Genomic DNA, 18,693 nt, shown 5'->3' on the forward strand with positions numbered 1-18,693 from the left:
AGCATTGCATAATTATCTTTGTGTGTAGCGATTTCAGTTCCCCTAATTCTTCAAATGCTTAAAGTTAAGAATCAAATACATGTACATGTACAACATCATGATCGTTATAGCAACGTTTATATTTCAAATTCTGTTAGATTACTTATTTTTTGTTTGTTTTACGTGGTACTTTGTTTCCATTATTCACAGGTGTTACAAATAAATATTTGATAAACATTCAACAACGATTGATAATTACATACTACAATTGAAAACTACATAACATACGACTCATTGGAAAAATTCAACATCATTATAGTGTATTTTAAGATATCACTTCAAATTGACATATTGAATATACATGAGAAAATAAACACCTTGGGCATCTATACACCCATGAATTGAAACCTATGTAAAAGTCAGACAAAACAAAGAAACAAATAATCATACACACTTAGTCTTTAAAAAAAACATAGAGAGAAAGAGAAAGTTCAAACACAAACATATTATAGTTGAAAGCTACAAAACATACGAATCATTTTAAAAACTCATCATCATTATAGTGTATTTTAAGATATCATTAACATGAGAAAATAAACACCTTGACCATCTAACACACATGAATTGAAATCTATGTAAAAGACAGACAGATCTCGGGTATCGTTATGGAGAGCCTGTCATTTCAGCACCCATTGCTTTAAGTGACCACTCTGTTCCTCTGCTCCTTATTCCACCACGTAACACTACAAAAATATCCTTCCGACCGTTTCGTGATTCCTCCATTCGCGCCTTTGGTCAATGGATCACGCAGATGGACTGGTCAGAATTTAAGGAATCCACTGATGGGAACAAAATGACTGCAAATCTTCACCAACTTCTAGACACAAAATATCGGCAATACTTTGATCTTATCACAGTCAAACGACGTCCCAACGATAAACCATGGATGAATGATGCCATCCGCCGGGCCATTACTCAGCGCAATATCAGCTATACGCGAGGTGATGACTCATTTCGTAGCGTAAGAAATAAGGTACAAAGAGAAATCAGCTCTGCCAAGAAAAGTCTCTATAGCAGGAAAGTGGAACATCTGAAACACAGTGAACCTGGGAAATGGCACCAGCAAATTCTCCACTTAGCATGACTCAAGAAGCAGTCTCTCAGCTTTCCAGCCGACAAATCCGACTTGGAGATTGCGAATGAGATAAACGCTCATTTTAGCCGGATTTGCTCGGCCCTTCCATCTCTCGACCTGGCTTCGTTGCCGGACTACCTCCCTGCGCCGACACCACCTCCAATCATCGAGCGACAAAAGGTCTTTGAATGCCTACGAAAAGTCAATGTCTCCAAGGCTGGTCACCCGAACGACTGCCCAACACGCCTCATCAAGGAATTTGCGTACGAGCTGTTTGAGCCACTCACCCACATTTTCAACTGCTGTTTGAAAAATGGATGTTTCCCACATATCTGGAAAAATGCATCAGTATGTCCAGTGCCTAAGGTCCGGCCGGCAACGACACCTGACCAACTGAGGCCCATTTCTATCACGTCAGTATTAGCACGAGTGTTTGAGGGATTCCTTGCCCGTTGGATTATTGAAGATGTGCACCATGCTATTGATCCCCAACAGTTTGGAAACATGCCCGGAACATCAATTTGCCATTACTTAATCAGTCTCTTGGATAATGCTCATCGGGAGATTGACCGACCTGGGAAGTATGTTAACTTATGCATGATCGATTTCAGTAAAGCTTTCGATCATATCAACCATGTCACAGCAATCAGAAAAATGATTGACATAGGAGTTGACCGCTCCATTCTCCCGACTATCTGTAGTTTCCTGACGCAAAGAACGCAAACTGTTCGTTATCGTGGGGTTACATCAAATCTTTCCCACCTCTCTTGTGGTGTTCCGCAGGGAACTAAATTAGGACCCATTATTTTCCTGATAATAGTTAATGATGCCGCGTTGTCTACAGAAAACCGCTGGAAATACACTGTTGCTCATAACGGTGGAATATATTTTTTTATCCCAATTTATGGAATTATTTAAAAAATAATTTAAAAATACTAGATCTAGATAATAGTATACAGTCTCAGATTTTATTGAATAATAATTTGCCAATATGTGTTTTGCGTGACTGCTAAAGCATGTATATTATGCTACTATGTTTATCAACTAGGGGACCTATGCCCTTAAGTCATAAATGACAGTAATGAGGATTAATGCCTCACAAAAGGGCACTAATATAGCACATCGACACGGTGTTGATCCTGGGGCCTCACAGTTACGAGGCCATTGCTTTGTCACTGAACCATGACTGTACGCAGCGGGGGCTATGGTAGGGGGCAGTTTCCATAAATTAAAAAAAAAACAGAAAATGCAATACATTTTCAATAATTTATTGCATTCTACCCCGGTCCCCAACAAAAAAAAATCTTCTGTGTGCCCATGCCTTGAGCCATAATGCATGGCTGTCCAGAGGATTTTTGCGAAAAGTTTGCTAAATCTCTACTGATCTCAGACCGCCACCGCCATCTCTTACCTGAAACTAGACAAACTATCTCAAAACGCACTCTCCGCAACTCTCTCCAGCTCAATACCCCCAAAATGAGAACAGAGCGTTACAGACAGTCTCCCATTCCCCATTTCACATGAATCCTGAATTCAAATCTGTAGATATTTTTACTCAATATATTTTACTCAATATAATGACCATAATTATGTGACCAAGATGTAATTTATTAATTTCCTGTCATGCCATTTAATCGGATTAAATAATATTTCATAGTACCTGTATAATGATAGGACTATACTCTGTAAGTAAACATAAATTTTATTATCATATCTCTTGGACAATCATCTACCGGTATATAGAAATATATTTCTAAAAGAAATGTCAACTAGGTTAAAAAAGACTACTTATTAATTTGAAAGTGTATTACTTAATTGCATATGACATTTAGAAAAGGGTAACAACATATTTTACTATTTAAACGTTACAACTGCATAATTAGAACATGTATTATTTCAAGATTGTTTGAAATTAGTTGTTTAGTTCATTAGAATCAGTAATTAATATAAAAAAGATTGCTAAAAGTATTGATTTCTTTATTCTTGTATGTATTTATAATTTGGAAACTGAATTGTATGAGTCTCCGGACTTTTTATTCAGTATGTTTTTATTAACAATAAAACCAGAATTGAATAACGAACAAACAAATAATCATACACACTTAGTCTTTAAAAAAAAAAACATTTGAGAGACAGAGGAAGTACAAACACAAACATATTATAGTTGAAAGCTACATAACATACGACTCATTTTAAAAACTCATCATCATTATAGTGTATTTTAAGATATCATTAACATGAGAAAATAAACACCTTGAGCATCTAACACCTATGATTTGAAACCTATGTAAAAGACATACAAAAACAAAGAAACAAATAATCATACACACTTAGTCTTTAAAAAAAACATTTGAGAGACAGAGAAAGTACAAACACAAACATATTATAGTTGAAAGCTACATAACATACGACTCATTTTAAAAACTCATCATCATTATAGTGTATTTTAAGATATCATTAACATGAGAAAATAAACACCTTGAGCATCTAACACCTATGATTGGAAACCTATGTAAAAGACATACAAAAACAAAGAAACAAATAATCATACACACTTAGTCTTTTAAAAAAATAACACATTAGAGAGAAAGAGAAAGTACAGACACAAACAAAATAAAAGAAAATAAAGAGCTTTGTGGCATCCAATAAACATGTTATGAGCAAAGGCACGCACAGAAAGGTAAACAAGGTCAAAGAAATACATAATTTGAAAGAGACAAAGACTAACACAAAGTTATGGATATAGTGAAGAAACAAAAATGAACAGCAATCCCGGTGGATACTAATGTACATGAAAAGGGCTTTTCTCGTTCCAAAATATCAGGAATGCATAACAAACGAGAACGGGGCGTACGGACGGACAACCCGAAAACATAATGCCTCCTGCTACTTTGTAGCGGAGGCATGAATAAAAATGAAGTCCACCTTACATCACACTGATGAAAAAAATCGAAGAAACGGGGGAATTAAAAAAGATTTTTTTAAGGAAATGAATGCAACTGTAAATTGTTAAGCCCCTATATATAAGCAACCTTAACTGCGATCACCTCTCCATTTGCTTTGTATAGGAAATGTCCCTATTTTTTTTTTTTATTTGTTTATGTTTAAGTTTTGATGATAATGTACTTGATTTACACACAGGAGAACCTATTTGGGCCATAGGTATAACAATGAAAATGGCGCGATGTTTAATGAAATCTTTACATTGTACACTGTACAAACCGTACAGAGAGCACCTTTAGAATCACACATTTTCAGATATGTCTAAAGCTTATAAAGACCAATATCTCCAATTGTTCTGCTTTCATTGAAATCAGTGAGATTCCTCTTTAATACATACTGTAGTCTGAAAGAAATGGGAACACAGACCAAACGAAATATTTCCAAAAAGTGAATAAATTCATCGAGTATTGACGACAAGTTCCATGCCATTTCTCCCATGTACTTTGCCAGACGGAATGTAAATATGTAAAACAGAAAACAAGATATCACAGTCCATTAAATCAAAACATAAACCCTTATTCTGACATTTGGTTTGACAATTGACATTAACTTTACAACATTTGTATCATGCTATCAATAGGTCGACTTTCAGTACTCTTAAACTCTTTTGATAGTACAACTCGAGAAATTGTAAGAAGTAGAGATTATTTTTAAAAAAAGGGTCAATTCTTGTCATAATTCTGGGAAAAAGATGAAGAAAAGAAAATTAATTGTATTAAACGGTAATAAATATAGAGTCTATTACTAGGAGTAGGATTTATATCTCCGACTGTAAAATAGTCCATTATTGAATTGTGGGATTTGTGTCTACATCATCTATACACTTACAACAGCTACCGCCTATTTAATAAAAAAATTAATGTAGAGTCGTCGGTCGTCATCAACAACAAAATCTTGAAGAAGAAAAAAAGTATATCAAAAGGAAGGACACTTTTTATACTTTTACAAAATTTCAATAATTCAAATTGATCTACACGATCTATGAATGTCATTTTTGAAACAGTCACGAAAACTGCAATTAACCTAGTAAAAAATATAAATGATTCCACTAGATGTTATATACACTTTATGAAGCCACAGAAATAAAAGGCCTTTTGGAAGCTTCTGTAAAAGGGGTGCGGGGATGGGTCCATTTTTTTCCGGTCGCACACATCGCACCGCCCCTCTCCCTCTCCCTCTACGGGCCTGAAGACAGAAGTGCTAGTACGGATGAGTCATCCATTATTTTAGTGGAATATATAGAGTCTATCAGAAATGCAGAAAGCGATCTCTCCTGATCGGTACTGCTGGAGAGTGTACCACACTCTCTCATTCTTCTCAATCTTGTAATCGATGACGAGGTTCTGAACATGCTTCAGCTTGTTAGTGTACTCATCAATGTTGATCAAACATTCGTCGTGCTTCACGGTGGCTATCAGGATTGTATTCCATTGAGACACAGCAGCGATTAGCCTATGCCCTGATTTCGTTAATTGATATTTTACAACACCTTGCTTGTCAATCAATCGTATTGTTTCACGTGATTCAGTGATCAGGTAATCATTATAATTAGTAATCTGATGAGGTCTATACCCATCAAATGGTATCTCCCTGATCGCCTTCCCGCCTGCTGGTGAGAATACATGGATCTTTTCAGCAATCCTGTAGCTAACATAAATCTGATCATCACCATCTACAGTGAGGCTAGGAAATCCACCTTCATCGTAACTCAGAGTCTCAAACATTACATTCAACTTTGTTTGCTCTGGTGTGTACAGTGTGATATTGTTTGAGCAATCAAGTAGAACATACCGATCATCAGAGAGGAACCCTACTCCACGAATGTTAACGTCCTCAAAAACTTTCTGCTGGTGCTGACCATCAGCAGAGAAGATCTCCACGCCACCTGTATGACATCCCACTGCCATCCTACCGTCTGGTGTACCAACCATGGCATCCATGCTATCCTTGGTAGGCAAAGCGATGTTCTTTGCAACTGCATTTACGATCTTACCGAGAGCTATCTCGTCCATTTCAACGTTTCTCTTAAAACTGACACTTTTTCCTTTCTTGCTCGATTGCCTCGACTGTGTATAGTCAGGATCTTCTTGTTTCAAGGCCTCTTGTAAGTCTTGACATAGAGTGTCGTGTGCAGCCAAAGCATCCATATCTAACGGTATCTTTGTCTTATTGGTTACCACGTCAGCTATGGTGGTCCAGTGAGTGATGTGCTCCTGAGCCGATTTCTTCATTTCGTCCAGTTCTTTCTCTACTCCTTCGGTCAAACCCTTGACTTCACCAATGAGGATTTCTTTCTTCTTTGTCAACTGCCGGACTGATTCTTCAAATGCTTTGTTGATATCATCTGTACACTGCTTTTGAACATTGCTCACACAGTCCTTCTGTTCATCAATGAAATCAACATATTTTTGAAAGCAAGAGCGTTTCTTGTCCGCCTTGGATTTGAGGTCCTCTAAACTTTTCACATGGCTGCTTTCATAAACAGCTGCTTCAATGAACCGATGTCCTTCGTTTGTATGCTCCATGACAACACACCTGAAGCAGGCAAATCTCCTGCAATTGGAACAGAAGCACTCCTCATCCTCTTTAGGGTGTTTCCTACATTTACGGTATCTACGCACTGACACCTTCCCTGATACGATCTCACTCATTGCTAGGACCTCATGACTGATGAAGTCTTGCCACAGAGAATGTGCATTGTGGCAAGGAATACAGAGATACTTGCCACAGTCTTGACAGTAGACAACAGCTTGGGGCCTGTCCTCGGAATTACAATTTGAGCAAAACTGATATTGATTATTCATGTCCTCTATGAGAGACTTCAAAGCCAGACTTGCCGGTAATTTGCTGACCTCTTGGTTTGGGACCTGGGTTTCAGCTCTGCAGACAGGGCATCGGAGCATCTGGTCGTTACCATTGCATCCCAAGAGGTTTTCCAGACAGGCCTTGCAGTAGGTGTGAGAACAAGACAGGATCTTGGGATCGGTGAAGGTATTCAAACAAACAGGACACTCCAGACTTTGAGCAATAACATTCTTTAATGTGTCAGCCATGGTTCGAATTCTACAGGAATACGAGATGAAAGAAAAGGGGAAAAATGATTAGTGGAGCTTTGATTCATCTGATCATATTGAAGGGGAGGGTTTATCATTTTTCTCACGCCTTTTTCCTACAGAATATAACTCGTACAAAATATGATTTTCCGTTATAATTATGTTGATTTAAAAAAAAATCATGTTATTCATCAACTGAATGTACTTTGTACGTCGTAATGAAAAAATGAATTTAAAAATCAAACTCATCAGTACACATACTGTTTTCACTGCAATCTTAATACCCCGTCTTTAGCCAACCTACCATGATAATGTGCCTTTAAACATTTACAGAGTTTTTTCCTATCGGGTACTAATTCACTATACACATTAGATGGGTGGAGAGTGTCCAATGTAGAGGACTGTCTTGCCAAAGGACATTAGTGCAGTGGTGGCCGGGACTCGAACCGCGTGATTCACAAACAAGTAACCTATCCTTTAGAATAGACCACAGCACCTCTACATGTTTCACAACTAATGCATGCTAGTAAATTATTTTGCGAAAATTTGACGTATATGAAATTATAGAAATTATAATAATTTTCCATCACTCGAAGCCGATGGTTAAAAGTAAACCTTGGAAAACAAAACAAAGGTTTAAAAACGTAAGTCTTAGAAATGTAGTCTTCCATTCACATTTCATCACTTTGGCATTGGAAAAATAATCATGACATTACTTCTTAATTAATCTAAAGTTTCTAAACCAAGTATTAGAAACTTGTGACGTACAGTGTATCAAAAGCAGTACTGTACTCATGCACACTGGAATATTTACTATTTCATAAAAATCATCATGTTGTAAAGAGGAAATAGATTGCTCTGGCTTGGCAGAATCCCTAGCTGAAATGTTAGCTATATATTAAGAATCACATACTAACGTGAACATTAACCATGTGCATTCATTTTTTAACTTGTAATTTAAATCACTGTAACGTACCAAAATCGTCGTTTTCCACCGGACAAAGGAACAGTAAGAAGTTATACTTGATTTGTCTTGGCCTTAGCACAATCGCTCTTCAGTAATTTTATCTAAGACATCTAGCTAGACCGCGAGACCCACCTATTTCAGCAAAAGGAAAATGATGATTTTAGGAATCAGTAAACATGTATACTCTTTGCAATGTATTGGTAACTGTTCATTAGTGGTGCTATATACATGACAGATATGTATTCAGTCTCTCGATCTATTTTTAGGAACTGGGAATTCCCAGCAAGCTTTGACAGTCAAGCACATTGAGATTGTTATCGTCCAAAAAGTGTTCGCCCAATAAAAGCTCGATCTCATTTTGTCGAGCGTCTGTCTAGCAAATAAATACCAGTGTGAAATATATTACTGTTACCCCCCCCCCACCATAACAAAAGATTCTAAATTTCGAATCAAATTACTGTTGCCAAAGTCTCGTGGAGCGGTCCTCCATCGAGATTACAGTTAGAATGTTGGAGATGGCGCTAAACATGCTAAACACATCCGGAAAGTAGAAAATTAAAGAAGATGTTCAATCTTATAACTTTACCTTTATTGCACTTACCATCGTCTGGTAGAGAGGGCTAAGACTTTGTTCGATCAATTATAGTTTGGAGTTGTTTAGGGGCTATTTTGCCTTAATACCATAGGCCTACAGGACAGGGGTCTAAGGGGACTGCAGCCCCCCCCCCCTTCTCCACAATTTTTAAAATGACAGATAAAATATTCGGGGACTTGCAACCACCACCCGATTAAAACACCCTAGTATCTTATTTATTTTGTTTCTATCGCTTAGAGACATTTGTATTAAGCGCTATATAAAAAATAAATATTTTTCAATTTTTTTTAAATCTTTTTTTTGTCCTGATGTGAATAAAATACTGCAATTCAATACAATCAAAGTAACATTTATTACCTTTCATGCTTTCATTAGTTTTCATGTATACTGCTTAATAATAACCAAATGTTAAAATACAACAGTCAGCATTGCATAATTATCTTTGTGGATAGCAATTTTAGTTCCCCTAAATTCTTCAGATGGTTAAAGTTAGGCCCGTCGGAAGGAATTCTAAAGTGGTACGGTTTTTAGTGGGGGTCGGGTTCGAAGGGGCAGAGCCCCTCGGGGGGGGGGGGGCAGGGGGGAGGGGGGGGGGGGGCAGAAGAAAAAAATCCCCATCACCACTACTTTTACATGTTACACTGGCATGCAGGCCGTTTTCAAAGTGGGGGGGGGGGGGCTAAAGTATTTACGAGCAGGTAGACCGTAGCGAGCGAAGTGAGTGGAGCATAAATTGACGTTGGGTTACAGGGGCAAAGGGGGTCAGATGAAGCATATATTGATAACTTATTTGTGGCACTGGCAGGTCACTAATCGGCTTGGGTCCAGAGGCTGAGCCCCCGAAACCTCAGGGGTTTTAAGCGTTAAATTACGGTCAGATGAGTATCCAGGGGCCCGCCTTAGGCCCCTCGGTGGGCTCCAGGGGGCAGTGCCCCGAGAAGCTCAGGGGTTTTGGGCATTTAATCACGGTCAGATGAGGCATATTTTGATAACTTATTTTGTGCAACTGGCAGGTCATTAATTCGATTTAGGTCCAGGAGGCGGAGCCCCCAGAAGCTCAGGGGTTTTTAAGAATTAAATTACGGTCAGATGAGCATCCAGGGGCCCGCCTTTGGGTCCCTCGTGAGGTCCAGGGGTGCAGATTCAGGGTTTTAGGCGTTGAGCATATTTGTTTACCTCATTTAATTATGACACTGGCAGGTCACTATTCTTTCTTTCTGTCTCTTTCTTTCTATTTCTCTTTAACCTACTTTTTAAAAAAAGTGAGGGGAACTCTAGCCCCCCTCCCCGAGCCCTGCCTTTCCGCCGGCCCTCACATGTAGGTTCTTAAATAAGCATATTATTGCCTAAATGTAAATTTAGGAATTTATAATTTTCCAACAAACGCATAAAGTATAATTACTAAAACGAGAAATAAATAAAATCCCGGGAAATCATGTCATTTCATGCAGCAACCCCCCCCCCCCCGGCCCACCCCCTGGATCCACCCTGACCTTATAAAATAATTACATGAGTCAAAGAGACCCGCAAAAATGTCGTAGGCACTGGTTGTCCCATGAACTTACCAGAGAAGGGCGGGAAGGATGGGGTTCACATGATCGTGTCCTATAGGCCTACGTTGCCGGAATTGAAAAATAAATTGATGAATCCTGAATTATGTTTTCTTAAAGAAGTCTGAATTCCAGAGTTAAATCTTTAAACTCAAATAATCATATAGTATCATATATAACAGGAAGGAGTAGATTTGGAGCACATTCTATTTTAGGAGGTAATCTGAGATATCTGGATAGCAGATATTCTTTAGAGTATATATACAAACCTAAAAGCAAGATGGAATATATTATGCGGTGAAATGTGGTGAAATAAGAGAATTGATCTGTATAAGGGATAACAGAGATTGTACAACACAATCTGAATGTAATCGAGAAGGCTTGACTCCAACTTTAATTTATCTTAATATACGGAGTAAAGCATAATTTGTTGATTAACGTTCTATTACAACCGGGAGGTCGTGGGTTCGAACCCCGGCCGCGTCATACCAAAAGACGTTAAAAGATGGGAGTTGTTGCTACCTTGTTTGGCGTTCAGCAATAAGGGATAGAGCAAGGTCAATCTGGCGCTGCTCAGTGGCTGCCGGGCTCACGATCAATTGGGCAAAAAGAATTTCCGTTTCCGTTTAATAAAATTTGGAGTGAACTATTAGGCTATTATTATTATTATTATTATTATTATTATTATTATTATTATTATTATTATTATTATTATTATTATTATTATTATTATTATATCTTCTTCGATGTTGTATAAAACAAATAATGAAAGTTTTTCATTCGTTCAATAGAATGTTAATCTTTCAATGCATGAAAATATTCGCACTATTGAACTGATAACCATTCATTATTTGTAAATTATACAACACCTATGTGGATCCTTGTCATTTGATTCATGAAAATATTCGCACTATTGAACTCATAACCATTCATTATTTGTATAATATTCATTCCTAAGTTCTCAAGAATGTAATGATTGTATTATTTATCTTTGTCTACATTTGATTGACAGATATGGAATACTGTCAGGGAGAAGGCATTTTAAAAGATAGAATTGTTAGGGAGTGTTGCTTTTGATGGTTTCTGTTTTGTAAATAGTTAAGATTTATTTTGCTTTTGTATAGACCAATACCAAGCCACTCCTTCTCTTTTATCAAGAACATTTCTTAAACTAAGTGAAGAATACTGCAAGCAAAGGCGGCAATTCCAGGGGACTGGTGGACATATCCCCTGAATTTTTTTTTTAGGGGATCACCCCCTATTCTTTCTTAAATTTGAGACAGAATCGAACAAAATAATTTTATTCATCGGTCGCTACGTTCCCCCGCATAATAAGGCCAGATGCTATCTTCTTTTGTTAAGGGTTGGAAAGTTGTCTGCATCGGGAACTTCTCCCTTGCCCCCTGAAATACACTGGTGCCTATACGTGTGAAAACAAAAAGATTTTTGATGGGTTAAAGTCCGACGTCGTACGTGCGATAAGTGCGAGGCTGGAACGAATATAATTTTGACCTTCAATCCTGTGTTTAAACGGTTCGCTTAACATTGACATAATGATTAATTGCTATTATCACGATCCACATTAATAGTTTACCTGGGAAATAGAAAGTTGTATACGGTGTTTTATACATTGAGATCCGACAACACTATGTTCTCTTTGAGAGTCCGACATATTCTGGTTGCCGTGGGCTTACTCTTAGCTCTGAGCAATGTGGAATCAGCGAACATTCTTCTCTCTGGTCTCTTTGGAGATGGTAGCCATTATTTTACGATGGTTGCAGTCGGAAAGAGTCTGGTGAAGAGAGGTCATAATGTGACCTTCCTCATTTCAGACGAGTATTCCGACCGCGCCATGGATCCCGAGCACGCTACGATCGTCAGCTACGAAATGTTCCATCTTTCTGGTCTGAAGAAGAGAATGGATGACATATCGAATAAGATAGCAGAATTCACATTTGCTGAAAACAGCATGAGGCACATTGCTGAGATGATGGATATGTTCATTTCTGTAAACAGAGAAGCTTGTGAATCTGTTTTCAAAGATCAAAGATTGCTAGACCGTATGGCGAAATTCGATGCTTTTGTCGTCGATGTGGTATAGTCATGTGGTGTGTATATGTTAAGTCCTTTCTTGATAGACATAGAGGTACCAAGAACCTTCATGCCATAGTGCTTGCACCCACGACGCCACTTCCTTATATAATTCAAGAAGCAGGCTCTCCATTTATGACCTCTTACCAACCGGCACCACTGACGTCATTCACATCTGACATGACGTTTTTACAAAGATTCAGGAATACCGTCACCTACCTCTTCTTTGTGTTTTGGGGAAATAAAATGATGATCAATGTATTTTCCACTGGTCTGGCGGATGAATATGATCTAGATCCTCGGTTGAAATCCACCATCAGTAATCATGTTGACCTTTTCCTTATCAATAGTGATTTCTCTGTCGAATTTCCCTTTGCCATGATGCCAAACATCATTCCAGTTGGTGGACTTACAACAAGATCAGCCGAAGCCCTCGACAATGAGTTAGAGAACTTCATGCAATCATCGGGCAAGCACGGTGTCATTCTGTTCTCTCTTGGTTCATATTTTGCCTCAATAACAAAAAGTAGACCCGACATCATTCGCATGTTCATCGACGCTTTCAGTAGACTCCCACACAAAGTTCTTCTTCATTTGAAAGAGCCCCCTCCCAGGGGCGGATCTAGCTTTTTGCTAAGGGGGGGGGGGGGGTTGACCAAAATAATGACGATGCAGAGCATCGTCCACGAGCCGCGAAGCGGCGATCCGATTTTTTTTTTGGGTGTTTATTTGAACCCCGTAAGTGATGTTTTCCTGGCATCTATTAACACAATGGAGACCATAAAAAGCAGTGCATGATAACGTCTTTTTAAATCAAGTAACAGTTTAATACACAGTTATATCCAGAGTTATCATGTGTTTGGTTAAGTTACCAGATGAGTTGAATATCTTCTCACAATATTTGCACTTGAAAGGGTTTCTCTCCAGCGTGCGTTCTTTTTTTCTTTCTTTTTTTTCTTTTTTTCTCCTTTTTTCCTTTTTTTTTTTGGGGCCGCCCAAGGGGGGGGGGGGGGGGGGGTTTAAACCCCCTAACCCCCGTAGATCCGCGCCTGTTATGTCACCCTAACTGTTCCATTTTCTTTTTGTAAGGAAAAGGGGTAAGTTGTAGTATGTGACAATTTAACCATAGTAAAGGGAGCTACATGATGCGCGCGCATATCATTGCCTATCGGTCCGCGCCAATAAACCTCAACCCGAGCAAGACGTGAGTCAATTTATCCTCTCAATATTCCACTTATTATTTTATCCACAATCTACAGTTAGGCCATGCCTCATTACACAACAGTTTTCATTATCAACATACAATCCAATCCAATCCAATCCAATCCAGGAATTTATAAACATCATTATTAAAATAACCATTAGTTATTCATCATTGGGCCAATCTACCAAAATGGAAAAAGAGATGAAGATAAAATAGAAAAATAAAAGATACATGCACATCTTATTATTTAGTTACAACTCACCTTCGTGTAATAAGAGTTTACCCCCCCCTCACATCCCATAGGTTGTATAAGCCAAGTACATCTCAGTTATACCATGGGTTATACCGTGACATCAATATGTATATGGTATAATTCCCTATCATCATTAATACCTTCCAGTAAAAAAAGATGCGAGACTGGATTGCCGCAACTTCTTTGCCCTGTTTGCTTCCATATTGCTTGTCACTACACTCAGACCAGACTGATAAAAAAGTGAGCAACTTGAACAAGTAATCCAGGAAATGAGCAGCCCAGCTCAGCGTGCGTTGCCAGGTTAAATCTTCACAAAATCCCCACCCAAACGACACTTAAAATATCCCCAAAGTTGCCAAATTTTGACAGAAAATCCCCAAATTCGTTTTTCATGAAACTCAATATTATTTTCATTCCCAAATATTTATTTTTCATCCGCAAAGACTTCAACAATCCCCCAATTTTTTTTTTTTTTTAATGTGGGGATTTTGGGGATGAGAATCGGCAACGCTGGCCTAGCTTGTCACTTCGGCGGTGGCCCGTGTCCTCAAAAAAGCTGATGGGGGGGGGGGGGGCAAGGGACTCTGTGACATTTGTTCGCCCAACCCCCCCTCCCCCCAAAAAGAAATAATAATAATAATAATAATAATAATAATAATAATAATAATAATAATAATAAATGAAATAAATACATAGAAATAGAATAAAATAAAATTACAAGTTTAAAAAAAAAGATAAGATTTAAAAAAATGGTCCCCGGATTTTTTTTTTTTTTTGGGGGGGGGGGGGTTGCAACCCCCCCAACCCCCCCCTCTAGATCCGCTTCTGCCTCCATACATGATACCTGATAACATCAAACCGATGAAATGGTTACCCTTGAATGATCTGCTTGGGCATCCTAAGACTCGAGCAGTGTTCTATCATGGGGGAAACTACGGATTCCTGGAGGCGTTGTACCACGGCGTACCCCTTGTCGTTATGCCTCTGGGCGCTGATCAGCATGACGTTGCAGCCAGAGTGCTGGCTCATGGACTTGGTACCAAGATTGACAAAGACCGATTGAGTGCGGATTACATTTACCTACAACTCAACGAAGTCCTTGAGAACACAAGCTATTCAACGAACGCCAAGCGTCTTTCTGCCATCTTTCGTGATCGTCCACTGACACCAGCGAACACGACTGCATTCTGGATTGAACACGTGATCAAACATGGAGGAGGTCACCTTCACCCACCTACTCATAGCCTAGCATTCTTTCAGATATACCTACTTGATATCGCTGCATTTGGTATACTTCTCGTTGTGATCTTATTCTTTATCATTAAACGTTCTATGAGATGGTGTTGCTCTCGAAAGAAAATCGTGAAAAGTAAACGTGATTGACCGTATTTTCATGTAATAGGGATAGTGGTTGTTTTTCGGATTTTTATTGTAAATTTAGCTAAGAGATATATGTATATCATTTTGTTAGGAATGCAAAAGGAAGAAAAATACATAAAGTATATAATTATCAATTAAGAGAGAGAGAGAGAGGATAAAACAAATTATAAATTCATTGGCAACAATTGTCAAGGATGACTGATTTCCATCAAATTATGAAAGAAGAAGAAGGAGATTAGCAAATTAGACAAAATAATGCCAAAGCAAATCCTGAATGAATAATGTATTTTGTAATGCATTTGTATTTCTTTGTACGTCATTCCTTTATTCAAATGAAATTACGCAGCAAAAAGATTGCAGCCTTAATTTTTTTACATTAGCAATATGATTTGAGTGTATTAAAAGCAACAGTACAATATCGTTCGTTTTAATGGAAAAGTTAGACAAAATAAGTGAGAAATACACTCGACTTGCATGTAATAAATTCATGAATCTATGTTATTACTTGAGTATACCAATTTAAAAAAAAAAAGATTTCATAATATTTTTTGATAGCAGAAATATTTTCTGTCCATTTTCTGAGGTCGATAGATCCATTTTCTGAAGATAATGAAGAGTTATATTGCCACATACAATTTTTAGACTAGTAGTTTCATTACATTGTGTAATTAATTCTCACAATATTTCACGTTTTAATTGACAGGCCCATAGTCGATAATTGATGTATTCGTGAAGACCTACAAATTGATTCAATTGATTGCTATTCAGTACACGTTTCATTGGTCCTCCTGAATGAACAGTGTCTTATTATCATGTACGATATCACAAACTATTCCTGCGATTCCTGAAATATTTCATGAAATGTGACATTTTCAAATTTTATTTTCCATGATGAAGGTCCTTCCTTGGTAAATAATTGTTTACCACGTAACCTTGGCTTTTACACTAAAACGATGTATGAAGCTCACATTTATATTTGAATGTTTTGGTGCATGTTTATAGCCTAAAATGTAGGTCTAATTTTATGATTAGCTATTCAATTGCTAAGCACCGATCTTTGATAAGGACCAAGATAAATTTTCTGTTCAACATGACTGAGGCATCTTTTGCAGTTTGCACCTTTTCCAAAAATATTTGTTTTTGATACCTCAAAAAGAAGATTGCCATTGGACGCAAATTGTATTCATTGATTAGCTTATACACGTGATTCACTGTACAAACGTGAAACTTAGTTTAGATAAGAGTGAACGCTTTGATAAATTCTCTCAGGGAAATTTTCAAGGTGAAAATATATGTATAAAGTATATGTTCGAATAGTTTGTTGAGATGTTAAAGTTAATTATTTTTCAGATTCTGACTGAGTTTAATCGAATAAAACGGTCATATTTTTTCGGGACACTAGCCACCACGGTCAAATGTTTACCTCGTATATCATTTTCAAAAAGTAGATATAATTTAAAATTCTTTTAAATCTTCATTTGAGAATATCTATTCGAAAAAGCGTCATAAGAGACAATTAGATTTCAATTATAATTCAATGTGCAAACTTGAAACGATATGATTTTTACTTCTCGAAACATGATCGTCATTATGATAATAAATAATCCCCATCGCCAATCTTCCCCACTCTCTCTTCTACACGTTTTCTGTCTACTTGCCCCTCCCCTTTCGATCTTAAAAATCTCTTACGGCAACATTTTTTTCCTTCATCATGCACTTTCATTATTGCTTTTATAATTCCCATTCAACCATTGGAACGGACAATGACAATAAACTCATTGAATTCACGTGTCTGTTTGTTGTTGCCTGTACAATGTTGTCAACCACTTTATTTTATAGATACAAAATATCATGTAATAAGTTTCAATGTCCGTTACGACGATAATCACATAGAAATCGTTAATGTATAGATTTATCATAAAAACGTATGTACCGGATTATAATGACATGACAAAATCTCAACATTCCTACCACAAAATATACACATCACAGTGCGCAATATCATACAATAGATCAATGAAAGAAAAAAAAATCAAATTAGATTAATATTTTGGAAGTAACTTTAAGTTTTGTTTTGTTTTAAATACGTTTTATGTCTGCTTAGTTATTTCGTTTTAAATCTTGGTTGAAGCCGAGTTGGCAAACCCTCTGAAGTATTTTTTTTAAATAGACTCTTTCTGTTGCTGTTGATAAAATAGCAAAACATGTAAATCGAAGTTATTACCCTCGCCACACAGACTCCTCCTTGCACAGACGAAACAAAACATATTTAACCATGTCCACTGCTTAATAATAACCAAATGTTAAAATACAGCAGTCAGCATTGCATAATTATCTTTGTGTGTAGCGATTTCAGTTCTCCCAAATTCTTCAGATGCTCAAAGCTAAGAATCATGTACATGTACAACGTCATGATCGTTATAGCAACTTTTATATTTTAAATTCTGTTAGATTAAGTATTTTTTGCTTGTTTTACATGATTGATGATTGATTTGATTTTTATTCGACAAGCTTCCAACATATAAAAACATACATGGTCTTTTGTTTCCATCATTCACAGGTGTTACAAATAAATTTTGATAAACATTCAACAAAGATTGATAATAACATACTATAATTGAAAGCTACATAACATTCGACTCATTTGAAAAAAATCAACATCATTACAACGTATTTTAAGATATCACTTCAAAATTACATAATGAATATACATGAGAAAATATACACCTTGAGCATTTAACACCCACGATTTGAAACCCATGTAAAAGACAGACACAAATAAACAAACAAATAATCATACACACTTAGTCTTTAACAAACAAAAAAAACATTAGAGAGAAAAAAAAAGTACAAACACAATCCAAACAAATAAAGAAAATAAAGAGCTTTGTGGCATCCAATAAACAAGTTATGAGCAAAGGCACGCACAGAAAGGTAAACAAGGTCAAAGAAATACATGATTTGAAAGAGACAAAGACTAATACAAAGTTATGGATATAGTGAAGAAACAAAAACGAACAACATTCCCGGTGGATACTATGTACACGAATAGGGCTTTTCTTTTTCCAAAATAACAGGAATTCATAATAAAAAGGGAAGTCCACCTGACATCACCTTGATGTAGAAAATTTAGGAAACGGCGGAATAAAAAAAGAATTAAAAAAAAAGCAATCGATGCAATTGTAAAGTTTTGAGCCCCAAATGTTTTGTCAACTCTAACTGCGATCACTTCTCCATTTGTTTTGTATGGGAAACGTCCCCAGTTTGGATGATAATGTACTTGATTTAGGCCTATGCACATGCAGGAGGGCCTGTAAGAACATGTTTACAACTTCATAATTGCGCCATAGGTATGATAATGAAAATGGCAGGATGATGTTTAATGAAATATTTACATTGTACATTGTACAAATCATACACAGAGTAGCTTTAGAATCGAAAATTTTCAGATTTTTCTAAAACATATAAAGACCAATATATATA

General features: G+C 37.0%; 2 protein-coding genes and 1 pseudogene across 2 annotated transcripts; 2 read left to right on the forward strand and 1 right to left on the reverse strand.

The window, feature by feature from the left end:
* Nucleotides 1-5,343: 5,343 nt before the first annotated feature.
* Nucleotides 5,344-8,173, reverse strand: LOC105443697 (tripartite motif-containing protein 2-like). The gene is made up of 2 exons (XM_030991143.1): nucleotides 8,147-8,173; nucleotides 5,344-7,180 (listed from the first exon to the last, which is right to left on the reverse strand). Exon 2 carries the CDS (start codon nucleotides 7,168-7,170, stop codon nucleotides 5,344-5,346), a length of 1,827 nt encoding a protein of 608 aa, XP_030847003.1. The 5' UTR covers nucleotides 7,171-7,180; nucleotides 8,147-8,173.
* A 3,757-nt stretch (nucleotides 8,174-11,930) lies between these two features.
* LOC590892 (UDP-glucuronosyltransferase 1-8-like) lies at nucleotides 11,931-12,383 on the forward strand. The gene has a single exon (XM_790479.3). It carries the CDS (start codon nucleotides 11,931-11,933, stop codon nucleotides 12,381-12,383), a length of 453 nt encoding a protein of 150 aa, XP_795572.3.
* Nucleotides 12,384-12,741: 358 nt separating this feature from the next.
* LOC115926433 lies at nucleotides 12,742-15,921 on the forward strand (annotated as a pseudogene).
* The last annotated feature ends 2,772 nt before the right edge of the window (nucleotides 15,922-18,693 follow it).

Source organism: Strongylocentrotus purpuratus, unplaced genomic scaffold (assembly GCF_000002235.5).
Source record: "Strongylocentrotus purpuratus isolate Spur 01 unplaced genomic scaffold, Spur_5.0 spur5_scaffold_2, whole genome shotgun sequence".
Classification (NCBI taxonomy): Eukaryota; Metazoa; Echinodermata; class Echinoidea; order Camarodonta; family Strongylocentrotidae; genus Strongylocentrotus; species Strongylocentrotus purpuratus.

Bases quoted from the DNA above. Each gene is read 5' to 3' on its own strand.
- LOC590892 (XM_790479.3), top strand. From the start codon at position 11,931: ATGTTCTCTTTGAGAGTCCGACATATTCTGGTTGCCGTGGGCTTACTC.
- LOC105443697 (XM_030991143.1), bottom strand. From the start codon at position 7,170: ATGGCTGACACATTAAAGAATGTTATTGCTCAAAGTCTGGAGTGTCCT.